General features: G+C 48.3%; 1 protein-coding gene across 5 annotated transcripts in view; it reads left to right on the top strand.

The window, feature by feature from the left end:
* The window catches only part of RNFT2 (ring finger protein, transmembrane 2), a 96,630-nt gene that overhangs the window by 14,394 nt on the left and 67,407 nt on the right, over positions 1-14,829 (top strand). For all 5 annotated transcript variants that reach the window (XM_032876199.1, XM_032876201.1, XM_032876200.1 and 2 more), the window contains exon 7: positions 248-401. In XM_032876199.1, coding sequence (XP_032732090.1) covers positions 248-401 — 154 coding nt within the window. The remainder of the gene's footprint in view (positions 1-247; positions 402-14,829) is intronic.

Raw genomic sequence — 14,829 nt, 5'->3', positions numbered from 1 at the left:
TGGCCAGCCTCGCTGCAGAGCCCTCAGGGGAATGGAGGCTCGGAGAGGTTAAGACACCTACCTGAGGTTCCACAGCAAGTTAGTAGCAGATTCAGGAACAGGACACAAATGTCTGATTCCCAGCTCAGGGTCCTGTCTACAGATACTTACAAGACTCCCAGAATGGATAGAGGGAGCCGCCAAGGGCCAGGGATCCTAAGCGAGCATCTGGACTCTCTGAACCATCTCTCCTCCACCCCTCCACCAGCCTCATATTCCTGAAGCCCAACCTGGAGACGCTGGACTTCTTCGACCTGCTGTGGATCGTGGGCATTGCTGATTTTGTGCTGAAGTATGTCACCATCGCCCTCAAGTGCCTCGTCGTGGCCCTGCCCAAGATCATCCTGGCCGTCAAGTCCAAGGTAGGCACTGGCTGTGGCCACAGGTAGCACCAGTCACGCCAATCATGGGGGACTTGGGGCACTTTAAGAGGAGGTGTGGGCAGAGCCGATGCCACCATATGAAATAAACAGAGCCTGTCACCCACCCCTTATTTTTCCCCGAGTCCAAGCATGTTCTTTGTTGTCACCACCATTCTCTACTCGGCAAGGACACTTCTTTTTTTTTGTTGTTGTTGTTGTTGTTAAGATTTTATTTATTATTTGTCAGAGAGAGAAAGTGCGTGTGCGTGCACAAGTAGGCAGAGAGGCAGGCAGAGGCAGAGGGAGAAGCAGGCTCCCTGCTGAGCAGGGAGCCCGATGTGCAACCCGATCCCAGGACCCTGGGATCATGACCTGAGCGGGAGGCAGAGGCTTAATCGACTGAGCCACCCAGGTGTCCCTGCAAGGGCACTTCTGAGTTTCATTGTTCAAAACTGCCCTTCATGCGATTTTCATCTAAATGTCACCTGAGAAAGGAAGAAGGCATGTTGACCTGCCCTGGGTCCTGCTTCTCCCAGGGAAGGATGGCTGTCTTAGGTTTCAACTCTTTGTGACTTCAGGAGTGTTGTTTTTTAAAGGGAAGGGTACTGAGGCTCAGAAGAAACAAACTCCGTGATCGATTAGGGATGTCTGCCACACCACAGGCTAGGGTGTGGTGGCAGGGGCTGCAGGCAGGTGCTGCGGTAGGTAACTTGCAATTACGAGGACTGGGCAGAGTTGGGAAAAGACATCATCTTTAAGGGTTAATTAACACCAGTGCCTCTGTAAGAAGACTTGAAGCAGGGAATCTGGGCAGAGGGAGATGCACTCAAAAATTTCTGAAGACTCCTACTATCCACTCTCTAAAAGAAGCCATCTTTTCAACTTCAGAAAGCCCAGAATTCATCACAGGCCTTGGCTGGCAGGAGAGCAGGTTGGAACTGGCTGTCCATCTTGAGAGCCCAAAGCCATTGGCCAAGTGCATAAAAATAACACTGCCATGTCCCTTCTCTCACACACTTAATACTTCTGACACCACATGTGTGGGTTTCCCCACATGTCAGGCAATGCTCTGATCCCAGCTCGGTGTCCTACAGTTCAACTCAGTTCTGACACTCTCTGCTTGGAGATAGGATCCCATCCCACACGTGAAGGGCTTAGTCCCACAAGACTGTCCCCACCCCACTTCAGGTACCAGCTGCCAGGCCTGTGCTCTGACTAACTGGTTATCAATCAGGGTTCCCCGACCCACTCCTCGGGCTCAGTCATTTGCTAGAATAGCTCACAGAACTCAAGGAAACACTTACTTTCATTTACCTGCTTATGGTATCATAAAGGGTATGATAAAGGATACTGAGGAATAGCCAGATGAGGCACATAAGGTGAGGTCCAGAAGGGTCCAGGGCACAGGCGTTTCTGACACCATGGAGTTGGGGTACAGCACTCCCCTAGCTTGTGGACATGTTCACCAACCCTAGAGTTCTCAGAACCCTGCACGACTGGGATGTTTATGGAGGCCATATCACACAGGCGTGATCAATCATTACATTTCCAGCCCCTCTCCCATCTCTGCAGTAAGGGAGGTAGGGCTGAAAGTTCTAAGCTTCTATCACGGTGTGGTTTTTCTGGTGACCAGCCCCACTCTAGGAGCCTGCCAGGAATCACCTCATTAGAACCAAAGATACTCTAGGAAATTCCAAGGGATTTAGGAGCTCATTGTCAGCAACCGGAGGTGGAGACCAGTAGAGATACTTCTTCTTATTTCACACCAGGGCAGTCTGAGTGTGATTTTGCCACCACCACACCCCCCCCACCACCACATCTTGCCTTACACTACCCACCGCATGGTTTATTCAAGTGAACCAAAATCTAGGCTAGGGTGGTTGCCTTAGATGAAGTCACAGGTCTGATGCCCAGAGGCAGGACCAGGGAGTCTAAAATGGCATAAAGACAGAAAAGAGACCTGGAGAAGAAAGAAGGGCAATAACAGACAGACCTCAGCAAGTCCTGAGATGCCTCCCCACTTGCCCTTCCAAAACCATCATCGCCATTGCCCTCTGCCCCCTGAGCTCACGCCAAGTACCAGGTCGGTAGCAGGGACTTGACGGTGGAAAGCAGCGTGGCCCGATGGTTAGACACGTGGACTTTAGCATCGGGCATGTCAACATTCAGGCCCAGCTATACCCCTTCTTAGCTATGTGACCTCGGGTGGATTACTTAGCCTCTTGTGCCTCAGTTTCCCCATCTGTAAAATGGGGATAATAATTGTGCTGGATGTCTTCCTGTGGCCCCTCCAGAAATGCTATACACACTGTCCTTTCCCACCCTGCTCTCTGCCCTGGAGGCTGACCCGGGTGAACTGTACAGATGAGCTCCTACAGCCCCTGGCTTCCAGCTCGGTTCAGCCAACATGAAGCCTGAAGGGAGAGAGAGACAGAGGTATTAATTCCTCTGTGTATGAGTCTACAACAGCTCTAACAAATTGCCCCATACATTTGTTGTCTTGTGCTTCTGGAAGTCAGAATTCCAAAATGGGTTTCACTGGGCTAACGTCAGGTGCTGGCAGGGCTGTGCTCTTCCTCCGTCCTCAGAACTGGTAATGGCAGGTTGAGTCCTTCTGTCTTTTTTCTCTCTGACCTCTTCTTTCCCACCTCTTTAACCTGAAACTCTTGCCTCCGTCTCATGAGGACCATTTTGATGACCTCGAACCCACCCAGAGAATCCAGGGTAATCTTCCCATCCCAAGATCTTTAACTTAGGCACAACTGCTAAGTCCTCTTTGCTGTGGAAGGTAACATTCACAGCTTTGGGGGATCAGGATGGGGACATCTTTCTGGTCGGTGCTGTTCTAAGTGCTTTAGACACATAAGCTCATTGAATCTGCACCACCCCATGGAGTAGGTACTATTATTTCTACTATCCCCTTTCACAGACACGGGAAACAGCTCTGAACACAGGTCCCACCGTGGGCAGCTCCCCGCAGTCAGCTTCCTGTCAGGGGCTAATAATTATGCCCTCTTCTCACCCCTTCCAACCTAGGGGGATAATAACTCCCTGCCTGTGGAAGTTTCTCTACCCCTGCGTGCCTTCCCCAAACCCTGCCCACCCCTTTTTAAAGAGTAGATGTATTAAACTCTTTTTCAATTAATAAACAGCCAAAAGAATTAAACCCCTTTCACCGAAGATCTACTAGTAGCAAATAGATACCTGGAAAAATGCTCAGCCTCATCAGTCTTTAGGAATGAAAACCACAGTGAGGTGCCAAGCACATGGGTGATGGTGGCCAAGGTGGAAAGGCCAGACCACACCACATACCACGTGTGGGCAGAGCTGCGGGAGAACCGGAACTCATGCGCTTCCGGTGGGAGTGTAAGTGGTACCATCCGCTTTGGAAGCCAGTTTGGTGGTGGAGAAACTGGAGTCTCACGCAGTCCCTGCCCCGTGCCTTTTGGTTGATTATCTCCAGACAGAAATAAGATGGGAAAACTTTTCAGTGTCCACTGAGGGCAAGAGACGTGAACGCAGCCACATGAAGAAGCTAGCTCAGCATCAACTGCCTGGAATAATAATAATATCTCACAATTATTGAGCACCAACTGTGTACCTGAAAATTCTGTGCTAAGAGCCCTTCATGTATGAATTACCTTATGTGGCCCCTTGCTCTTCCTCTTAGGTGGGTTACCATTACTTGCCTTGATGGATAGGAGATGGGAGGTTGAGGGGACAGATAGCTTCTCAAGTCCCACGGCTGTTACCACTTTGTGCTGGAGCTGGGCTTCCCACCCAGGGCCTCCCAGCTTCATGGCCCATGCTGTACCTCAAAGTGGATGTGGGAGAAGGGTAAGGAAAACAGGTGGTTAATGGTTACTTATCACAGTACAGTCTGGTTCTTGCTAGATTCTTTGCCATGTCCTGACTCCCTTCGGGCACTCCTCAGCCCTCTGAGAGGGAATTCATTACCGCCTCTTTCTAGATGGAAAGGTCAGTGTCAGTGTCCTGTGGCTGCTATAACAAATCACTGTGTCCGGTTCCTTAAAAGCACAGAAATTCATTTTCTCATAGTTCCAGAAGCCAGAAGTCCAAAGTTAGTGTCGTCACTGGGCTGGAATCAAGGTTGTCAGTAGGGCGGCACTCCTTCCAGATGGTAGGGGAGGATCCATTCCTTGCCTTTTCCAGCTTCTGGTAGCTGCTGGTGTTTTAGGCTTGTGGCCTCATCATTCCAGTCTCTGCCTCTGTGGCCACGCGGCCTTCTCTACGTATGAAGTGTTCCTCTCCCTGTCTCTTATAAGGATACAGGTGATTACATTTAGGGTCCTGGATAATACAGGATGTTCTCCTCATGCCAAGAATATTAATCATTTCTTCAAAGACCAGCCCCCCCTTCCAGATAAGGTCACATCCGCAGGTTCTAGGGAACAGGGGTCTTTCGACATTTCTTCACTGACTGTCCTGAGACTGAATGAGGTATGAGATGCCCAACCAGCCAGTTATAGAATCAGAGTAAGAATCCATATCTTCTAACTCCCAAGGCAGTGGCCACTGCAGGAGATCACCTGCCGGGCACTGAATGGACCACAGGCCAGAGCTCCTGGGCCTCTCCTGACCCTACCGCATTCTAGCCATGGGGCTTTGGGTGAACACATTGCATCTGGTGGAAAATTGAGATGTTAACAAAACCTTGCTTAAGAGACTGCAAAGATAAAAAGACTTAATAGATATGGGATGAAACAAGGGACTGGTTGGTGATTGCCTGGAGAGGAGGCAGGTAGGGCTTTGCAGCTCTCCACCGCTGGTCCCACCTACCTGTCCACCTGCCTTCTGGTTACACTTAGTTTTCCCTCCCACCTGCACCTCACCCTGTTCTCTAAGTATCAGCCAGACTCTACTTCTTTCATGTCTGTATACACACCCACTAGTACCAACATGTGGCAAATGCTCTCCTTATCCTGTTTTCTAGATAAGAAGCCCGAGGCACTGAGCCATAGCATAACTTATTGGAAAGTTTCCAGAGGGGGGTTATGTGGTGCCTAGTGTCCTACCCACTGCACCTGCTGGTCCTTCTGCCTCAAAGACTGGTCCCCTGCTTCATGTTGTCATTGACTCCTGCTCCTTGGATCACAGCCTCTTAGAAACCTTCCCTGCTTTTCAGGCTAGGGATGGCACCCCTGAGGAGGACTCCCAGAGCACCCTATATTCCTCCTAGCACTCACCACCCTGACTATAATTGCTGGCTTAATTGTCCACCTTCTCTGCTTGATTGTCACCTCTGTGACAGCAGAAATGAATGCATCTAGCTTGTTTGTCAATGGGTCGCCAGCATCAGATATGTGCTCAGAAGCATTTATTATATGTGTATAGGGGTAGATGTATGGGTTAATAGATATATCCATAAATGGATGAATTAGATGGCTGGATGGGTGGGTGGGAGGGTGGATGGATGGACAGATGGATATTTGGTTGGATGGATGGATGGATGGATGGATGGACGGATGGACAGGTGGGTAGATGAATGGTTCAGTGAATCAGTTGATAGTCTAGCCAGCTATACGAAATCTCACCACCTCCTCTTATACCAGCAGTGAGAGCTGAAATTCCTTTCCCAGCTCAGCTCAAACCTCTTGTACTTGATAGCTATCCAAAGAACTCTAATGAAGACACAGAAATCTACAAGGCAAAGTAGTACTTCTGCATGCTGGAATGGACCATATAGGGAGCCTCAAAGAAACCTGGAAGCCAAACTAATAATAATAAAGGTGGCCCGGCATCACGGAGCATTTGCCAGGAGCTAGGCGTTGTGTTAGGCGATGTCAGTCATTCAGGAAGTACTGCCTGAATGCCAACTGTGTGTCAGGCACCGTTCTAGGCACTGGGGATAGATCAGTGAACCAAGGAGACAAAAATCCCCGTACTCATGGACTTCATAGTCTGCAGAAGACGTTGTCTCACTCAGTCTTAATCCTGGGACAATAGATGTTGATCTCTTGTCACAGAGCAGAAACTGGGGGAAATCACATGCCAAAGATCACAAACCTCATAGTTAACCCCTAGCAGTAGGACCAGCTCACGTGGAGTCAGCCCTCTGAATGGGCCAGGCATTCATGTCCTTCCAACATCTGTCTGACCAGGCAAGTGCTGCTGTGCTTGTGGTTTTTTTACCGAAGTCCTATTTACAGACTATGAAGTTAACCGATGATCGTCGTCAAGTCTACAATTCAATATAGTCACAGTTATGTGCACTTGTCACCTCTGTCTGGTTCCTTCTTGTCACCCGAAATGGAGCCTTCTCCACTTCACTCACGGTTAGTCCCCCACACGCACCCCTAGCCTCTGGTGGCTACTACTAATCTGCTTCACATCTGTGGATTTACCTGATCTGGACATTTCATATAAGTGGAATCCTCTCTTATCTGACCCCATGCCTGGCTTCCTTCGCTATGCATAATGTCTTCAGGGCTCATCCATTTTGTAGCAGGTGTCGGGACCTCATTCCTTCTTAGGCTGAATCATATTCTGTTGTATGGGTCATGGGATCATTCTTTGACTTTTTGAGGAACTGCCGTACTGTTTTCCACAGCGGCTATGCCATTTTACACTCCAACAGGTAGTTTCTATCCATGCTTTCCAGAGGAGAAAACGAGCAAAGGGAGAGGTTAAGGGGGTATAGCCCAAGGCCACACAGCTTGTAGGTGGCTGAGCAGGGATTTAAACTCGGGGAGTTTAGCTGCAGAACCCCCTGCTCTGAGTTACTCGGCCGTATTCCCTTCTATGGACGCTCCCTGGGGTGGTTTGGGAAATTGCTCAGAGCTGATTAAGGAGAGGGGTCCCCATACACCATCTACACAACATTTCAAGTTCAGACCATGGCTCCTTCACTTCCTTCTCCTTCAGACAGGCACTTCTGTGGGCGAGGGGGTGGGGATGGGACCCGACACCCTTTTCCCGTGCCACCGAAGGATGGGCGACAATTATTAATGCCTCCCTGGCAACTGTCCAGCTCCCTTTCTCTGATTATTATTATTTTATTCGGCGAGATTAATGTGCCAGGTCAGAGCATAATCCAGCCTGTAAAAAGTGATGTGAATAGTTTCCTCAAGATAAATTACAGGCTTGGAAAAGGTTCACAGCCTTTCCTTGCCTGTCTGAGTGCTCTTCCGAATCCTCATCAATCCTTGTCTGGGCAGAAGAAAAGGACGGGTCTTCATTTGCAGCTGGGAGGGGGGAGGGGGAAAAGAGCACATCTGTCAGGGACCCCTAATGGCTCACAGCACAGATGCTCTGTCCTGCGCCTTCATGCCATCCTCTGAGAGGGTTGGTTGGTTTTTAATATGATAATCGTGATCCTGGAAGGGCTTGTGGCATTTGGATTTGCTTGATGGCTCTGTGGTCCCTAACGTGTGAGACTGGGTGAGCCACCATTTCCCAGGTGCCTCCAGACACCTGTCGGGAATCTTCTCACACCTGGGCCTCCCAGGAGAGCCGTGTTCTTTGGCCAGCCGAGATGGGGATGGGGTTAAGGATGGCAACCACTGGCCAGCAACCTCAACCCTAAACCATCACACGGGCTGGATGTCCAGAGCAGCCCCTTGTCGTCATAAATCCAGATAACTTATATAATCCATACGTCTTAGCTTTGCCTGCTCTGACTCCTACCCAGCTGTCTGACCTCATCCTCAATGACTCTGTCCCTTGTTCACTCTGGACCAGCCACCGGCGACCTCGAGGTGTCCCTGATGCACCCAGTGCCTTCCTTCTCAGGCCCTTTGCACTTACTGTTCCCTCCACCTGGGGCAGTTTTCACCCTGGTGTCCGCATGGATGTCTCCTTACCATCATCATTCAAGTCTTGCTCCAGTGTCACTTATTCTGAGACCATGTCACCTCCCTGTCCACCCTGTTGAAAGTGCTTGTCCTCAACCTGCGTTACCACACCCCCATTTTACTGCCTTCCTTGGGAATCTAGAGTTCATGACCACTTCTTTCCCTCCCCAGTCCTCCTGACATTATTCGGGATCTGCTGGCTGACATGGGCAATCCTAGACCCTGAGAATATAAAAATAAGTGTGAAACCTTTTTTTTTTATATTAACTTAATCCAGACCTAGTTAAAAGGGCAAAAATCTTGTTCCAGAAACATGCATACCCTACATTCTGACTCCTACTAGTGAGTGGAAATAACTAAAAATCTGGCTTGTACATACTGCTGCTTCTCTATTAGAATGAAATATTCTTCACCCAGAATTCTCAAGCTGTGCTGGCCAATACGGCAGCCACAAGCCACATGTGGCTATTTATTTTATTTTCATAAAGATTTTGCTTTTAAGTAATCTCTACACCCAATGTGGGGCTCAGACTTACAACCCTGAGATCAAGAGCTGCATGCCCTACAGACTTAGCCAGCCAATGGGCCACGACATTCGGCTATTTAAATTTAAATCAGGTAAATTTAAATTTTGATTCCCCGGTGCCCTGGCCATGTTTCTGGTGCTGAGTAGCCAGCTATTGTTGGTGGCTGCCATTTTGGGCAGCACAGACATGGAACATGTCCATCATCATAGAATGCTCATTGGACAGCACGTTCTAGAACATTCTGAGGACAGGGTTTACTTTACCTCCAGTGGTGCAGGTAGCAGACAGCTACCATTCTGCCCATTTCCCAGATGTGGGAAGACATAAAAGCCAGCATCTGCCGAAGAGCTCTCCGGCTCTAGTAAGTGGAAGCGGCTCCACGGAACAGAAAACACTGGCCTTGAGCAAAACCGCGTTCAAACCCTGCTCCTTGATGTATTCCCTATGCGACCTTGAGCAAGTGACTTCAGTCTTTGGAGCCCTCTGCTTCCTCATCCCTAAAGTAGTCATCTTGAGGTTCTCAGCCTTCTTGAGGTTCTCAGAAGGTAGAAGGCCATGTACCTAGCTTGTCAAATAGTTAATGTCAGCCACATGCGAAAACAAGGAAAGGCTTCACTCAACTGTTTTCTCCAAAGAACCCAGCATTTGACTAACTTTCTGTCTTTTCCATAAGAATAGGAAAGAGGAGGGGCACCTGGGTGGCTCAGTGGGTTAAAGCCTCTGCCTTCAGCTTGGGTCAGGATCCCAGGGCCCTGGGATGGAGCCCCGCATCGGGCTCTCTGGTCAGCGGGGAGCCTGCTTTCTCCTCTTTCTCTCTGCCTGCCTCTCTGCCTACTTGTGATCTCTGTCACAGGATCTGTGTCTGTGTCTGTCAAATAAATAAATAAAATCTTAAAAAAAAAAAAAAAAAGAATAGGAAAGAGGAGGCCCTTCCCAAGTCCAAAATCATCTTAACCTGAATTTCCCATTGGCTGAGACGCCATGAGATGTCAGCATCACTGGCTCGCCTCCAAGTACAGAGGAGGAGAGGGAGGGTGGACGAAAGCTAAGAAAGGTGGTTTCTCTGACACGAGAGCCGTGAGGATTCATGAGGCTCTTTGTGCTATTAAAATCCCTCCATTCTCTGGGCCCTGAACCCAGCCCTTTTGCTCTCAGAGTGGTTTCCCCACCGAGTGAGTCTCCCTCCCTCCCTTCCAGAGGTCAAGCACTCCCCTCTCCGCCTTGCCCTGCCCTCCCGAGCAGACATCCGTCTAGGCCGAGGCAGGCCTCTGTGGCCTAGGCCTAGGCTCTGGTTCTTACAGCACAGCATTCTTAAATAAAAGTGCAGAATTTCTCCCAGGGTCAGATGCATTTGCCCCAGATTCCTGCACAGGGGGTGCTAGAAGGGGTTAAACCAGTGGTTCCTCACTGTAGGGGGGACCTCTGGCAATTTCTGGAGACATGGCTGGTCGTCACAGCAGGGTTGGGGGGATTGCTACTGGGTTTTAGTGGGTAGAGGCCAGGAATGCTGCTAATACCCTACAGTGGCCAGGACAGCCCCCCCCCCCACCAGGAATGATCCAGCCCAAAGTGTCCGCAGTGCCAGGCTTGAGAAACCCTACATTAAATGCTTGTTTTATGGCCCCGAGTCAGCTCCCGTACTGTAATAGGCTGAACTGTGTGTGATTGTTGTCCCCCCCCCACTCTGCCACCCCTGTCAAATTCATACGTTGAAGGCTGAACCCTAATACTTCAGAAGGTGACTGTGCTTAGAGAAAGATCCTTGAAACAGGCAGTTATGTTGAAAGAAGTCATGAGATGGAACCCTGATCTAACTGGTGTCCTTATAAAAGGGGAAATTTGTTCACACACACACACACACACACACACACACACAGGAGACCACATGAGAACACGGGGAGAAGACAGGCATCCATGAGCCAAGGAGACAGGCCTCAGAAGAAACCAGCCCTGCTGACACTTCCGTCTCAGACTTCTGGCCTCCAGAATCGGAAGAAAACAGACGTGTGCCGTTCGAAACCCCTCAGGCCATGGCACTTGGCGATGGCAGCCCTAGGAAACCAGCACATCCATGCACGAGTTTCCCCATACTTCTGCCATCTCTTGAGAGAGTGCTTTTGCTTCCGTGCTGATGTGTCCCAACTTTCTCCCTCCCTCAAGTTACTGAGGATTCTTAATTGTTTTAAAGAGGTTACAGAATCACAGGATTCAGAAGTTTAAAATGCCAAAAACAGCATTTGGTGAAAAATCCCCTTCTGTCCCTTGCCCCCCAGGTACCTGTTGGCCCTCCAAGGAGGTAATCATCATCCCTGGATCTTTCCATAGCTATCGGATACATAGTCAAGCACATGCATGTGTATCTTCATCCTCCTCATCTTTATATAATCAAATAGTAATGTCCTACATGCAGCTTCCAACTCGCTCGTTAGAGATCATTCCAGGCAAATACATAGAACACAGCCTGATGGTTAAAAGCCAGGCTGCCTGTGTTCAAATCCTGTTTGGGAAACCCTCTGTCACTTACCAGCTGTGTGACCCTGCACCTTTGCCTCTGCCTGCCCTCCTTTCCTCATCTACAAGATGAAATGATAATAGGACCGACTGCTATTAGTTTCCTGTTCGTGCCTAGCAAATGACCACCAACTTCGCAGCTTAAAAAAATACCCATTTATTAGTTCCCCATTTTGTAGGTCAGAAGCTAGGCGGACTTGACCGCGTTCTCTGGATAGGGTCTCACAAGGTCAGAATCAAAGTGTTGGTCAGGCTGGGCTCCTACCTGGATGTTCTGGAAGAGAGTCTATTTCCAGGCTTATTCTGGTTGTTGGCAAAATTCATTTCTGTATGGTTGTAGGACTGAAGACCCCGTTTTGCTGGGTGTCAGCCAGCGGTCACTCTGAGCTCCCAGAGGCTGCTCTCTGTCCTTTCCTGTGGCTTCCTCCCTCTTCTAGCTAGAAAGGGCATGTGGACTCTTCCTGTTTCGTATCTTCCTGACTTCTTCCCCTTTAAAGTGCTCACGTGATTGGATTAGACCCACCTAGATAGTCTCCCTTAGGATAAACTTAAGAGTCAACTGGTTGGTAACCTTAGTGACATCTGCAAATTCCCTTTTCTCCTGTAAATAAGACCCCAGGGAAGAAAGCTCTCCCAGTACAGTCCCAAGGGACAAGGTTGGAAATTTGGGGGAATGCACAACATGCTACCCCAAAGGGTGTTGTAAGGCTCCGGTTGCATATCTCATGGCATGCGATATATAAAAGTTAGCTTTTTGGGGGGTAAGGGCCCCCTGGATTTTTGTATTGTGGAAGCGTTTAGATTAAGGCTTTTCAAAGAGCTTCCTCTAAAGGCACCTTGAACAGTTGTGAATTGCTTAGTCCCCTTTGACCCCTTGATTCTGTGGTTCTCCAGGACTCAACCTAAATATCACTTCCTCCCCACCCCCACCCCCCCACCGGGTCCCCTTAAGACAATGGTAGTTTCCCTCATTCATTTTCCCCGTCCCAGCACATGCGGTACTGCTTGGTAATTATCCAGGCCATTGTCTCCTCCTCCAAACCATAAATTCTGAGGGCCAAATACCTGTCTGTCCCATTCACTGTTACAGCCCCCATCTTCAAACAAATCCTTACAGACTGTATCCCTGGGAGGGGGATGGTCTGGTTTGCCTAAACCTATTTTACAGATAAAACTGAGGTTAGGGGGACGCCTGGGTGGCTCAGTCAATGAAGCAGCCAACTCTTGATTTCAGCTCAGGTCATGATCTCAGGGTGATTAGATCAAGCCCTGGGCTCCAGTCTCAGCAGGGCATCTGTTTGGGATTCTCTCCCTCATCCCCCTCCCCCTGCTTGTGTGCTCCGTCTCTCTCTCTCTCTCTCTCTAAAATAAATCTTTAAAAATAAATAAAAATTTAAAAAAAGAACTGAGGTCTAGGGAAGCTAAGCAGTTTGTCATGGGTCAGTGTACTCACAGGTAGCAAAGCTAAGCCCCAAACCCAGCTCTTTTGACTTGAGACATAACAAGAACATTTCTCAGCATTTCTTCCTCTTTATGTATCCACTGTACAAAGTGCTTTATTTGTGTTATTTCATTTGGACCTAGAAACAATACTATGAGAATGGCACTGTTCTTAATTCCCATCTTACAGATGAGAAAACAAATGGTCAGAGTCGCCCAAGAAAGCCACCTAGCTGGTGGATAAGGTCAGGCTGTGAGCCCAGCAGGTGCTCTGTCTGCCTGCAGCTGTTAATTGAAAACACTGACCCATCTCTCCTCATCAGGCTTCACTGAAACAACAGAAAGCCAGCAACCAAGATACTAATTTTTAGCAATATTAGAATTACCTAATGTTTACTGCGATTCTATGCTTAAAAAAGCCTCCATCTCTGGCATTGCCAAGAAGATTCTAGAGCAAGACAGACAAGCAAGAAATTATCTTTTCCTAGAGACACTGGAATCATGAAAAGAGCAGAGACTCTGAAATTCAACTTAGGTTCAGATATCCCCTCCACCCCCTTCTGCCTCTGAAACCTTGGTTCACTTCACTGAGCCTCGGTGTCCCCCATCTTTAAAATGGGAATATTAGGTTACCTCATAACCCTGTTGTAAGAATTAATGAAAATAACACAGGTCAAGTGCTGGCTGGTTAGTTAATTTTTGTTTGTTTGGGGTTTTTTTTTAGATTTATTTGTTTGTTTATTTTAGAGAGAGAGAAAGTTAATGCACACAAGTGGGAGAAGGGGCAAAGGGAGAGGGCCTCAAGCAGACTCCGCAGTGAGCATGGAGGCCACTGAAGGGCTTGATCTCACGACCCATGAGATCATGAGCTGAGCCAAAACCAAGAGTCAGACCCTTACGCAACTGAGCCACCCAGGCACCCCAATTTTTGTTATTTTAAAAGAGGTAGAGAACATTAGCAATTATCGGGTTACAGCTTAAAGTGAGCAAGAAAGTCAGAATCTGGCCAAACTCAAGTGGAACAAAACACCATTTACTAAACTATGATTCTGGGACCTTAGAGAGATGTTAGTGGCCATTTTATAAAAAGATGTTCTGTGGTCAGATAACTTCAAGAAATGCTCTGAGTGTTATCCACCCTCCCCAGCCCCTGCCCTGCTTGCACATTAACACAGTAAAGGCTCTGAGAAGTCCTGCAGTCAGATTCATTTCACTTCTACATTTCCCCAACTTGTTAACCATGGAACACTTTTGTTGAGGAGCACAATATGCCACAAGATCTAGTTCAGGGGTTGGCAAACCCCAGCCTGTGGACTCGGTGCTTATTTTGGTAAAGTTTTACTAGAACACAGCCATGCTTATGCATTGAAGTGTTGTCTGTGGCTCCCTTCATGCTGCAAAGGCAGAGCTAAATAGTGGAAACAGAGTCTACATGACCCACAAAACCTAAAATACGTAAAATCTGGCCCTTTAAGAAAAAGTTAGCCAACTCTGATCAGGAGTTTGTATCTATTTATATACCTAATTCCTTACAGTTTGGACTTCGTAAGAAAACTATGTCTAAGGGGGAACTCCGTAGTCTACAGCACACACTTTGGGAAATAGAAGACCCCAAGGGGTGAAATATGGCCAGAGGCTCTGCTGGAAACCAACAGAAGTGAATCTGGGTAAATGTCATTATTAAGGATTTGACTATTTGAAATTTCCAGGCTAATTTTTAATTTTACCCTAAGGCAACCAGTGGCTTGCAAGGCTTCTTAGGATCACACTCATCCCTAGGATTTGTTCTTTCTTTGCTCTGCTTGAAGTTTGTAGCTCAGGTACCCGCTGACCCCTGAATTGCTATAGCCTGAGATAGCAAACAGACTGAAAGCTCCCATGTACCAGCCTGTGTCAGACATCACTAATCTATCATGGCCCTGCTTCACCCAGGTTTATCTCAATGCGGCAACCCAGACAGTCACAACCAATCAATGTCAGAATGTGAGATGAAGCCTCGGCTTTAACTTCAGTTCTTCCTTGTAAAGAAAATGGAACATTCTGGCAGCTGCAGAGCTCTGTGGCCTCTCAGCTGATTGGTTGGGGCCCGCCCAGATGATGGAGGCTTAATCTCCTTTACTTAAAGTCAGTTGATTG

Source organism: Lontra canadensis, unplaced genomic scaffold (genome assembly GCF_010015895.1).
Source record: "Lontra canadensis isolate GAN:19392208 unplaced genomic scaffold, GSC_riverotter_1.0 scaffold58, whole genome shotgun sequence".
Lineage (NCBI taxonomy): Eukaryota > Metazoa > Chordata > Mammalia > Carnivora > Mustelidae > Lontra > Lontra canadensis.
The sequence above is the reverse complement of the archived record's forward strand: the minus strand, read 5'-3'. Positions and strand labels throughout refer to the sequence as shown.